This window comes from Zeus faber (genome assembly GCF_960531495.2).
Source record: "Zeus faber genome assembly, chromosome: 13".
Taxonomy (NCBI): domain Eukaryota; kingdom Metazoa; phylum Chordata; class Actinopteri; order Zeiformes; family Zeidae; genus Zeus; species Zeus faber.
The window spans coordinates 19,142,593-19,155,092 of NC_137198.1; the positions used below are offsets into that span (position 1 = coordinate 19,142,593).

The window sequence follows — 12,500 nt, forward strand, 5'->3', positions numbered from 1 at the left end:
GAAGGGATAGAGCGGTCAGGTCCCGCTGGCCGGAGCTCCCCGGAGCTGCTCGTCACAGCTTGACCACATTATCTGGGTATCAGAATGAAACACGACACTAATCCCTCCTCGTTTGGAGACAAGCGCTGCCAGATTTGGGGCGTTGCTGACAGCTTAGGGGTAATCAGGCTTCAAAATGGCCCTTTCAAAGAGATCCACATTACCCAGGGCTTAAGAGCCGGGTGCCGGCACTGGGAGGGCGGGTGGGGGCAGTTATTACTAATGCGGCGGAGTTAGTGCCAGGTTAGCATTATCGCCCAGCTCCGGTCTACCGGAGTCCCAAGCCAGAGCCCAAACATGTCTGTTTGACCAGCCCCCCCCCACACCACCACCACCACCCACCCCCGCCCGAAGAGGTGGAGAGCGGAGGTGCTTTGCTCCCCCACTCTCATCGAGATACCGCAGTATTATCAAGAGATTGTCCAGGCTTTGTTCAAGGTGTAGGGGCCGTGGAGTGGAGAAGAAAAAGACCAATTACTTTCTCGACCTCTGCGTCTTCCTCTCGGTATCTCTGTAAAGCCCCGGTACAGTTTGCTCTCCGCCTGTCTTTTGTTCCAGGCAACAAAGAGACTGGCGGAAGAAGCTAAAAAAGAAATGTCAGTGTGCATGGCGGCATCTCTTTCAAATCGCAAACCCCTTTCCCTGTAATCGTTTACTTTTGTTGTTGTGTGAGCATTGCACTCCTTCGTTATTTATTATTTATTCCCGTCCGCCGCTGCACAAGCCCCGTGCTCCCGGCATCTCTGCACGCCGCCGGCAGGTGCTTCCGTTGTCATGCCGCTTTCGTGTCCACACAGTTGAGATTTTTATAGTTTAGTCTGTGAAAATGAGCGGTTAGAAAGCAGAAAGGAGCAATTGCGGCTGTGTGCAGCTCAGTAGAGCGTGGCGCCAAGACAGTGGAGGAGGTTCCTACTGAGGGCAACCGAGCCAAAAGCACCGGTGTTGCCCCCCCCCCCCCCCTTTTTTTTTTATCTCGGGCTACGCTTTGTTATTTTGTCATGTCATGTTATGCTATGCTATGCTATGTTATTCCACGCCACACTTTTTAGACTTCATAGCCCTCACCATGTAACGCGGAAGGACTCGCCCCTGATCCGAGTGTTTCACCAGTCGCGGGCGGCGGCGTGCGCCAAGTTCAGCCGACGTGGGCAGGGTTGAGGAAATGGAAATGAGGGGGAAGCCAAGTGGAAATTTCACGGGCACTCGAGGAAGGGAGTGTTTTTCCTGCGAGAGCTCCTGGGTTAGATTAGGCCCTGGCAGAGCTTGGGGGTTGGGGGGTTAGGGTCAACGGGCCAAGATGCCCGAGTGGCTGCCCCCCGACGCCAGATGCCGGCGCCCAGGTGGCTTTGGGCGGACGGCAAGGAGTGCTAGACGTCTTCTGTGTTTGTCTGTCGCCGCCGAGCATCGTGGCAGCTGTCCGCTGTGGATCTCCGCTGAAAGGCCCTCCAGATATGGCTGGAAGCGCCCTCAAGAGTCCTTATCTTCACACACACACACACACACACACACACACACACACACACAGGCGTATACCTGTGTGTGTGTGTGTGTGTGTGTGTGTATGTGTATACCAACTAATGCAATATTGTTCGTCATGTGATTAAGAAAGGGGACATGGAGATAGGGCGGGGCGATATAGCCGAAGATATTATCACTACAAAATTCTCACTGATCAATATTGATATTTACCACGATATACAGTTTCATAATGCTGTCTTTGATTATAGTTTATGGTTAATTTATGGTTTAAAGTGGTAATCCATCAGATTGTCTGTGTTGGGTGAATTACATTTATACAAGTCCCAGAATTCCCATTCCGAAATGGCAACGTTATTTACAACATCCGGGTCACTCTCTATTCCTGAAAGTGCTCTTCTTTTTAGCGACAGATCATTGATCTTTGCGTTCTGGTTGGGAAAGGCGGCACCACACCACCAACAATGGGAACGGCAAAAAGAGGAGCACATGCGTAACGCGAATACATTGAATGGCTGTTTCTTAAAAAGTGCCAGCTAAATAAAGCATCGTTCTTTAACAAAATAATCTCTCGGATTACCACTTCAAACAGTAACGAAACGGTATTTCATTAGGCTCGCCTCGGAGCGCGTTTCGACTGAAGCTCCAGAATTGTCATTTTGCATCCTTTTGTCGCCCGGCAACACGTGCAGATGTGGTATCAGTTTGTTTTAATCAGTATGTGGTAGAACTTTCATAATCATCATCATCATCATCAGAAGCAGCAATTATCATCACCGTGGTCCCAGCCGTGGTAGATGTTCCAGTTGTCTGAACGAGCAAAGTTAGGGTGTAGGATTTGTGTGAAGTCTTTTATCCTTCCTTCCCATCTCTCTCTCTCCCTCCTTCCCTCTCTCTGCTATTCCCCTCCTTCGCCCTGTGTACTTATTACCATTTCGTGAAGGGTGTTAGAGTCAACACTCTACATGGGGCATCCCATTAACACTCCCCTTTTTCAGGCACGCACACACGTGCGCACCAGAAGAGACAGCAGTCCATTCAAGTTGATTTGCATTGGATTTCATTTGGACTTTGCCTCGATGGATGGCTTGGGGGGTGGGGGATAAGGAATATCTTTGTGTAATAGCGTTTCCACTTAGTCCCCAGTGCGCGTGGCTGCAGCCGTGGCCGATCAAAATGAGCACAGACGTTAGAGGACCTGCCTCCCCTTCGGCCCACAATAGAGAGCTATTAGAGGTAATTACAGTTTGCATCATCTTATTTACCCAGAGAAAGAGGCAGGGGAATAGGGGAGCTTACGTCCGAGGCCACCGAGGACAGGGTTTTTTTGGGGGGGGGGGGGGGTTTCCCCCCACTCCATCCTCTACGGAGAACTCGACTGAAAAATGTTTGACTAATGTGTGGCATTATTATGGATAATGACTTTTCCAGCCATCCCGTTGGAAGACATTAATGCATGCATATACAGTATATAAATTTACATGCATAGAAATATATGGAGGTCTATACCTTCACCTGGTCTAGTCTTTTCTAGCTCAGCACAATGGAATCATTATGAAAAAAAAAGTGCACATTTTGCAATTACAACATCTTGGATTTTTATTTCAGTTCTTTCTGGTGATGCTCCATGTGCTCCATGTCTTTTTGAATCGTTTTCAATCGTAGAAACAGGCAGAAAGACACACTGGAAGACAGACAGACAGACACTGTGGTCCACAGGAAGTTTTTGCCCAATGGCTCCTCCCTGTCTAGACAGTGCACTGTAGCTATGTCGTTTTCTCTCTCTCTCTCTCTCTCTCTCCCTCTCCCCTCTCTCTCTCGCTCTCTCTCTCTTTCTCGCTCTCAAACACACACACACACACACACACACACACACACATATGCTCTTGGTGCCCACCACCATGGCACACAATTCCCAGTGTGTGGTGAGTGCATCAACATCATGGTCGCGGGGAGAGGCCCACAGTCTACTGGAAGTGACAGCTCCTTGATTCACACTGACACCCCATAACCTGCTGGTAAAGCTGTGTGTGGGTGGTTAGGGGAGCAGGGGGGGTCGGGTGGCATGAGGGAAAGTGCAGGGCACCACTATGGGCATGAGAGATGCTTGGGAGTAGTGTGTGTGTGTGGGTGTGTGGGTGTGTGTGCGCGCGCGCCTCAGCTGTCCCATCGGCAACGTCAGTGCTCAAGCATGTCTCACTGTGACAGCCAGCCAGCACCCTGTGCGCCTGTCGAGAGAGAGAGAGAGAGAGAGAGAGAGAGAGAGAGAGCGAGAGAGAGAGAGAGAGAGAAAATAAACAACAGAGTGGGAGGGCTCCAACGCCAGAGAGGTGAGAGGTCACGAGCCACTGCCTCTCCAATGTTGTGTGAAATGTCTCAATGGCAGCCATGGTCCATTATGCGTGTGTGTGTGTGTGTGTGTGTGTGTGTGTGTGTGTGTGTGTGTGTGTGTGTGTGTGTGTGTGTGTGTGTGTGTGTGTGTGTGTGTGTGTGTGTGTGTGCATGCTCGTACAGTCAGGGTGCATTTCAAAGTAAGTGGTTATTATCACCTCAATATTTTTCTTATTATGACAATTACATGCTCCAGGAGCGAATTAAGCAATACAAGACGCCAAGCGGGAGCGGTTGACAGCTATTTGGAGACTCAATGCACAGAGCAATTTGCAGCCCCGAGCCAAACAAATTGGATTTGGGCCACCTTGGATGGGGCCCCAGATTGTTGGGCGTTCTGGGCCCACCATACAACCTCCTGCATAGCTGGCTGCCTGGCTGGCTGCTCGGCATCGCTCCTCCAAACACCGGCACGCACGGCACACAGGTAGTGCAATGCTCCGCGGGCCTTGACAAAGATTAATTGTGCGTGGGGGAAGGCGTCTTCCGCCGTCTTAGTTATGAATATGATTTTGGATGGTGTGTTTTTCCACATGAGATACCGCCATCGCTTCTTCGGTCCTTTCTACATGGCTGTTCTCAAGTCTATGCGTGTGTGTATTCCAAATCCAAAACGCGGCTAAGACTGTTAGGCAAATTAGCGGCACGCACTTCCCGCCCATGAACCGCCACTGAAAAGACTGGCAGTGTAGCCTCAATTAGTGGGAAACGCAATTATTAGCATCCATTCTTGTAATTAGCCTGTGGGGTTAACAGCCCTAACTCTGCTTCAGAACCAGCTACTGCTCTGCGTTTTGGAAAAGCCATTGCCATGGTTACCCCGCCTCTCAGGACCCCGCCGTGTCAAGTGGCACGCTCCAGGGGTGGTCTCGCTGAAAATAACACGCAGGCGCCATTGGTGGAGGAGGCGCGCCGCGTGACCGGGCTCCCCATCCCGAGATTGGCCGAGAGAGCAAGAGCTGAGTGAGAGTGAGAGAGAGAGGGGAGGAAATAGACAGAAACAAGAGATAAAGGGTGGAAAGGCGGCGCCCCGTGCGCTCGGCTGAGCAAGGGCCGATAATGCCAGGCGACAGATTGGCAGACTGGTGCAGCCGGTGCAGCGAGTGCAGTGGGTGGAGCGGGCGGGCACAAGGCGTGATGGAAAACAAAAGATTGGTGTGCCGCCGCCGTGAGTGCATTGATCGAATAAAAAAGCAAGGGATGTGCTTGTCTGTTCCACGGGCGGCATCGTGCACAGATACTGTAGAGAGACGCAGCGCCACCATCACATTCCTGAGGACGACAGTGAGGCGGTGGAAACCCCATTTGCATAATCCTGACATCAGCTAGCTCAAAACCAATTCAAACGCCGCCTTTTCACCACTGTGTCTCCGTAAAGGTCACATGGATTTGGCCAACCCATTCAAACTGTCAGTGCACGTTTGCACGCGCGCATGTGTGTATGTGTGTGTATGTGTGTATGTGTGTGTGTGTGTGTGTGTGTGTGTGTGTGTGTGTGTGCGCGTGTGCGTGTGTGTGTGTGTGCGTGCCTGCCTGCCTGCCTGCCTCCCTGTCTGCCTGTCTTGGGTTGACCTTCCTGCTGTATTGACATTTGTTCCGTAGCTGTATTTGTAATTGTTGTTTTGTTGAGTTTTGTGTTTTTTTCCCACCTGAAGAGGTTTTTTTTTTGTTTGTTTGTTTTTTTCTTAGCAGTCGACGAGGCACATGAAATTAGCGAATTAATATGAGCTTTGTTTGGGGAAAAAACAAGACTTTAGGTTCAAACAATATGATGCACCACAGACGGCTTATAGACAACACTGTGGTGTTTGTGGATATTGTGTTTTAATGGAGAACTGGTGGTATGTGTGGGGGGACGGGGATCAGGACCTGGTGCAGCAGGTAGAATCAGTTTCTATCGCTCCCCGACCCACCCTGAACCCACCCTCCCCCAGCTTCCTCACCCGTCTCTTCCTTCCTCCCCCTGCCACCCAGTGAACCTTACAGGGTCAGTCGCAGGAGGCTCCCCCCGGAGTGCTCATGCAGCTGGGGCACAGTGTGTGTATGTGTGTGTGTGTGTGTGTGTGTGGTCAAGAGGCAGCCATCCCATCGCATCACATCTAGCATTGCTTCCTGCGTCTATCTCTCCCTCCTTCGCTCAGACTATCCTCCCACGCTATCCCCGCACACTTTTTGTATTCATGTTTCCGTATTCTGTCAGCAGTATTGGTGGGGATTCCCCGGAATCAATTTAGTTCGGGGAATACCTTCGAAAGCTAGCGTGCATAAGTGCACACACACTTACGTGCAGATGTGCATGCACACACACACACACACACACACACCACACCTCTCTCCTCACCGCAGGGAATGTGAGCAGTAATACGAGCTAAAACCTTGGTCTGAATGAAGGCCCATTACCATTCACTCTCACCGCAGCAGGCAGCGCAATGGGCTATTTTGTGGCTAATGCTTTGCTCCTCCGCCGTATTAACCACTGCCCTTAAGACCGCAGCAATATGGCAGGTTTATCTCAACCGTTTCGTTCTTAGAAAGTCAGACTGGCCTTGTGTTATACCCTCCTCGACGGGAGTAAATGTTAACATTTCAAGCTGTGATGTTTTATAACTCTTCATGGAATTGAAATGGTAATCCAGATGGGATGGAATACAGGGCTCGCTCGGTGAGCTCTGCAGTAGCAGACCACAAGTCACTTGGCTCCTCCTCAGATGCTTGGCTGCGATTGTACTGCTTGGTTCAGATTTAAGCCTTCCACTTGTTTTTATTGCTTTTGTTTGTTGTTGTGTAGATTTTTTGGACTCTTATAAAGCTTTCAATCAATTATCACGATGAAGTAGCCCCCTTTGCTCATCTTACAGCACTGTACTCTATTGGGACAATTGTAAATCTCTTCACTTCAGTCAGGATCAAAATTCAAACTCAATCCAATACAGGCTCATTGGCCGTGGACTCTGCACGCCAATCGTCCAAACCCTTTAATTCCCATGGTCTTACTGTTCCTCTGTGTCCTTTCCAGGATCTGTCGGGCTCCATCGATGACCTCCCCACAGGGACGGAGGCCGGCTTGGGGTCAGGTGTCAGCGGCGGCGGCGGTCCCCCCAGCAGCAGCAGCAGCAGCAGTAGCAGCAGCAGCAGTAGTAGCCAGGGGGAGCAGGGGGGCCCCAACAACCAGAACCAGTCGCCGTTCTCCCCCCACCTCCCTAGCCAGAGGAGCGGGCCCTCTCCCTCCCCCGCGGGCTCCCCCGTGGGCTCCACCCAGTCCCAGCACTCCCGATCAGGCTCGGGGGCCATCTCTCCGGCCAGGGGGCCTTCCGACACCAATGTCACACCAGGTAAGGAGTCCCACTCTAAGCCCAGGGTGATATACAGTATATAGCACTGTATAAATGACTCTAATCACTCTAAACATACTATTCATCATGGAAATAGCGTTTTAAAGTTAAGAGGTCATAAGGTCTTGTGCTACGAAAATCTGACCTACACGCAAAAGTCGCTCTGGCAGTCGCAGCAGATCCCTTTGGTCCTAGTTTGCAGGGTAACAGAGCTGACGTCTCTGCAACATCGCAGCACACACTGTTAACGGCAAACAAAGATAGATTTTTGTTCTACATGATTAGCTACCGACTCGGAATTTCAAACGCCTTCCCGTGGAACACAGCATTAGTCTACGTTAGTGTGACCCAGCAACACACCTTTTGGATATTTACTGTAGATCTATTTTTGGGAAAAAATGTGTCAAAAAATGTGTGCTATGTTCCGTCAGACTTGAGGGTTATTCAAATAAAGAAGCAACTCCAGCTCACTGTCTAAACATGCCGCTAAAATAGATTGATGTAATAAAGCAGCATTTCAGCCAAAACAGGCAAAATTACTCGTGGGGCGAATTCGTAGCGAAAAACTAATTTTGTTGTTTCAGCACATAATAACCATGGTAACTTGAAAGAATGGCGTCTTCAAAATTAGATTTTGTTGCTAACATTTGGTTTTGCATTGTCAAGATGAACTTAAGATGTATTTATTCCAACGTCAGGATTTCACAGTTTACTGAAGTCCTTGAGTTTTGTCCTTGTGCATTTCCACTGTGACACATTTGAAATCCAAACCAATGGGGTGTTATTTAGACTGATAGCTGTCACGGTACGCCCTATGTCATTTGGCGTAATAAGCCAACGGGAGAGGTGTTGGAATTACAGTTTGTGTATCCGTGCGTCTCCCTAGAGACCGGACCAAGACGGCGCATAACCATCCAGAAGCATGCTAAGCATTTGAAATGAGGCTGAATTCCACAGTCCTTCCACGTGCATGCGCCTGTGAGTGTGTTTACGTCTGTCCGCCGTGCTCCCGCCCATCCCGCCTGCCCCCTCCGCTGACAGCCGCCAGCCCCGTCCTGATTGAGGCGGCTGACTGGCGTGTCAGCGTCTCTCAGGCCTGTCAGTCACTCTGACAAGGCGGGGCCAAGGCGTCTGCCGGCGCCAACATCTTGACTGTTGTTGTCGTCCCTGGCAACCCACCCCCCGCCACCCACCACCACCACCACCATCCTCCGCCCCTTCGCTCGCTTTAGTGATTGATGCTAATGAAAAAGTGGGACAGTAGCTTACCCGGGGCCTGTGCCAAGAATCGCGACGAGAAATCCAGGATAAGGCGGCGGAGACGAAAAGCGAGGCCGATGGCTGGGACGCGATTAATAAGATAAATATTTAAAAATATTCCCGTCGCCAAGTAAAAATTGCAATAAAATGTGGCACCGCGGAAAGCATCTGGCGGTGCTGTTGTTGTTGTTGTCGTCGTTTGTGTGTGTGTGTGTGTGTGTGTGTGTGTGTGTGTGTGTGTGTGTGCGTGTGTGTGTGTGCGTCAGCACCACGATCAATTTGAATTACATCATGGAGCAGCCACAGGAGAACTAATGTGGTTGGCACACATTTAATTGCCAAAGCCTTAACTCTGTCATAACGTATCACGAGTCAGGGCAACTTCCTACAGCCGCCTGGCACCAAGTGAGAGAGTGAGCGAGTGATTAAAGGAGTGAGAAAGTGAGCGATGGACGGTGCGTACTTTGTTGGTCATTTGGAATTTGCAAATATGCATGTACAGCAGCCTTCAATTATACATGATGGAAGAATGAAGAATGACTGGATAGAATCCTGCCCTTCTCCACATGGAGAAAGGCAGGAAATGCTCCAAACATGGTATATTTTACCAAAGAACTTAACACAGTGCAGGGCATACAAGCATCAGCACTTACAGGGGATTTATGACCGACAAGGACTGACTAGGTAAGACAAACTAAGTACATTGGGCTAATGAGGACACTAGACACAGCTGAGGGGAAAAAACATCTGAGATCATCTGCAGGACAAACAAGGGAACACAGAAACAGAGAGAAAGCGACAGCTAGAGAGAGAGTCGTCTCGGAGGGTGACCCTGGGGCAGGGCAAGTGAGCGGGTCCGCCAGGAAGTTGACCCAACCTCGGGACATATGAGCGGGACTGCTTCAGAAGTCGACAACGTAGACGGCGTAGGTGGACGACGTAGCCGGAACAACTTCAAAGGGCGGCCAAGAGGCTGGGGGTCGGCAGAGAAGGCCGACTGTCGGAGGTCTGGCCGGACATAGGCAGAGAAAGCCCACTGGCTGACAGTCCTGGAAACTGGTGTAGCCAGGGAAACAGGTGGCAGCTGCAGTTCAGGGGCTGGGAACCGCTGCAGTTCAGGGGCTGGGGACCGATGCAGTTCAGGGGCTGGGGACCGATGCAGTTCAGGGGCTGGGGACCGCTGCAGTTCAGGGGCTGGAGAGAGCTGCAGTTCAGGGGCTGGAGAGAGCTGCAGTTCAGGGGCTGGAGAGAGCTGCAGTTCAGGGACTAGAGACAGCTGCAGTTCAGGGGCTGGAGACAGCTGCAGTTCAGGGACTGGAGAGAGCTGCAGTTCAGGGACTAGAGACAGCTGCAGTTCAGGGGCTGGAGACAGCTGCAGGTCAGGGACTAGAAACAAACATGCTGTAGGAACAGCGGAAAAAAACCTGTAGAAACAGCGGACAAAGAAGGAACAGTAGACTCACAGGCTGTTGTGACAGCGGACAACCATGCTGTTGTGACAGCGGACAAACAAGGAACTGTGGACTCACATGCAGTAGCGACAGCGGACAAACACGGAACCGTAGACTCACGTGCTGTAGTGACAGCGGACAAACAGGCACATGCTGGACGTCGGCAAGTGTGACCATCGGCCCGGTGCCAGCAACCAACTGAGCCTCGGCAGTGCCGGCCGACGGCTCGGGACCAGGAATGGGCTCCGGCTGACCGCACTGGAACAGGAACGGGCTGAACCCCGGGCAGGGGCGGCCGAGAGCTCGCGAACAGGAACAGACTGAGCCACAGCAGTGGCGGCCGATGGCTCTGGAACAGGTACAAGCTGAGCCTCAGCAGGGGTGGTCGACAGCTCAGGAATCGGAACAGACTGAGCCTCGGCAGTGGCGGCCGACGGCTCTGGAGCAGGAATGGGCTGAACTTTGGCAGGGGCAGCCAACAGCGCAGGAACAGGAAGGGACTGACTGGGACCTCCAGTGGCAGAGCGGTCAGCCTCGGCAGGGGCAGCCAACGGCTCTTGAACAGGAATGGGCTGAGCGTCAGCAGTGGCGGCTGACGGCTCTGGAAAAGGAATGGGCTGAGCCTCCGCTGGGGAGAATGGAGTGACAGGCTCGGGAGAAACTTGAACCTGTTAAACACTATCATCTGGGCAAATTCGGGATCCTGCTTCCTGGTGATAGCGAAGAGTTTAAGGGAAGCTGGCTCATCTTCAAACACCTCCTGTGTGACTCCAAAATCATGCCAGGAGAAAGGCAAGCAGGGCACCAGAGGAACTGGGGCGCTGGGCAGTGGAGACACGGGGGCGCTGGGCAGCGGAAACTCTGGAGCGCTGAACAGCGGAAACTCCGGAGCGCTGGGCAGCAGAAACTCAAAAGGGATGGGCAGCAGAAACTCTGGAGTGGGCAGCGAAGATTCAGGAGCACTGAGCAAGCCTCTGTAATCCTTGAGACCACGCTTTCTCCTGGTGGGCTTCTTCTGAGGGCACCCGGGGAAAATGGCGCAACCCTCAGAAAGGGGACTGCTGGGTATCTTCCGGAGCAGGAACAGGTCAGGCAAGCAGCGGACTAGCTGGCTTCGGACTGGAAGCTAGGTCAAGGTTAGGACTGGCATCCAGGCGCAAAAACCAGACTCTAACTAAATACAGTGGGGTGATGACAAAACCAGACACAGCTGAGGGGAAAAAACACAGAGGACAACTGCAGAACAAATAGGAACACAGGACCTGGAAGAAACCTGGAGGGGAGAGAGGGGCAGCTAGAGAGAGGGGGACAGGGAGTGAGAGACAGAGGGAGAACACATGGAGATACCATGACACACACACTCGGTAGAGAAGGATAACAAAAAGGAACAGAATAAACTTATCACAAACACAGGCCAAAATCATGACAGATGGATAGATAGAGAGATGCTATACCTATCTCATAACAACAATTACATATTTCTATCTTACTGTGTGTGTGTGTGTGTGTTTGTGTGTGTGTGTGTGTGTGTGTGCAGTACAGTCTTGTATAACTGTGGGAGTTCAGGTGGAGTTAATGGCTCGGAGGAATGAATGTGAGTCAATGGAATGTCCTCAAACTATGGAGCCACCACCGGGGTTTTTTTTCCTTTCCTGTGTATCGGTGTGTGTGTGTGTGTGTGTGTGTGTGTGTGTGTGTGTGTGTGTGTGTGTGTGTGTGTGTGTGTGTGTGTGTGTGTGTGTGTGTGTGTGTGTGTGTGTGTGTGTGTGTGTGTGTGCGTAACCGGTCAGCCTCGCTTGGCAGAGCGATTGGGCGTGTCACACGGCTCGGCGCGCACAGGACACCTGTCACCCCTGACAACGGTCAGAGGAGAGCGCTCCACCGTGTCATCCTTTCACCTGGCTGTCAAACACACACACACACGCACACACTGCAGGACTATACTCTACATATTTCTATGAAAGCCGTGTGTGTGTGTGTGGGGTGTGTGTGTGTGTGTGTGTGTGTGTGTGTGTGTGTGTGTGTGTGTGTGTGTGTGTGTGTGTGTGTGTGTGTGTGTGTGTGAGGTAGCTTGACAGTTTGCCATCCCATCATACAGCCATACACTCGCACAAATCTATCTTGTCACAGCTCCGTGGCGCGTCTGTGATTCCCAGTTCTCTCCGTCCCATCCTCTCTCTCTCTCTCTCTCTCTCTCCATCTCCTCAGAGAAGCAAATCCAATACAGTGTAACATTATCCGGGCCTCGCCTTGCTATTTGGATCGTCTCCCGGAGCCAAGGAGGCACAAGCTCAAACACACACACATACACACATTCTAACACACAGGCTAACACACACACACAGAGGGCCAAATTGATTTTCCTGTTGCGCTAGATTTGTGACAGTCGAGCAGAAATCACATTGCCAGCACCCCTCCCTCTGCTTCCTTTCCCTCCCCTTTCAGGCACACACACACAAACACACACACAAACACACACACTCCTACCTCCTAACGTCTCTCAAGCAGTTTCAAACAATGACTTAGTTGAGGGACAGGAACAAAGTGCAGA

The 12,500-nt window shown here is 51.4% G+C and overlaps 1 protein-coding gene across 1 annotated transcript in view; it reads left to right on the plus strand.

Moving 5' to 3' along the window:
- Window positions 1–12,500, plus strand: part of LOC307238897 (AT-rich interactive domain-containing protein 1B-like) — a gene marked incomplete at its 5' end in the record, with an annotated part of 172,065 nt that overhangs the window by 106,786 nt on the left and 52,779 nt on the right. The window contains 1 exon segment of the mRNA XM_080012051.1: window positions 6,923–7,238. Within this exon segment, the coding sequence (XP_079868177.1) occupies window positions 6,923–7,238 (316 nt within the window).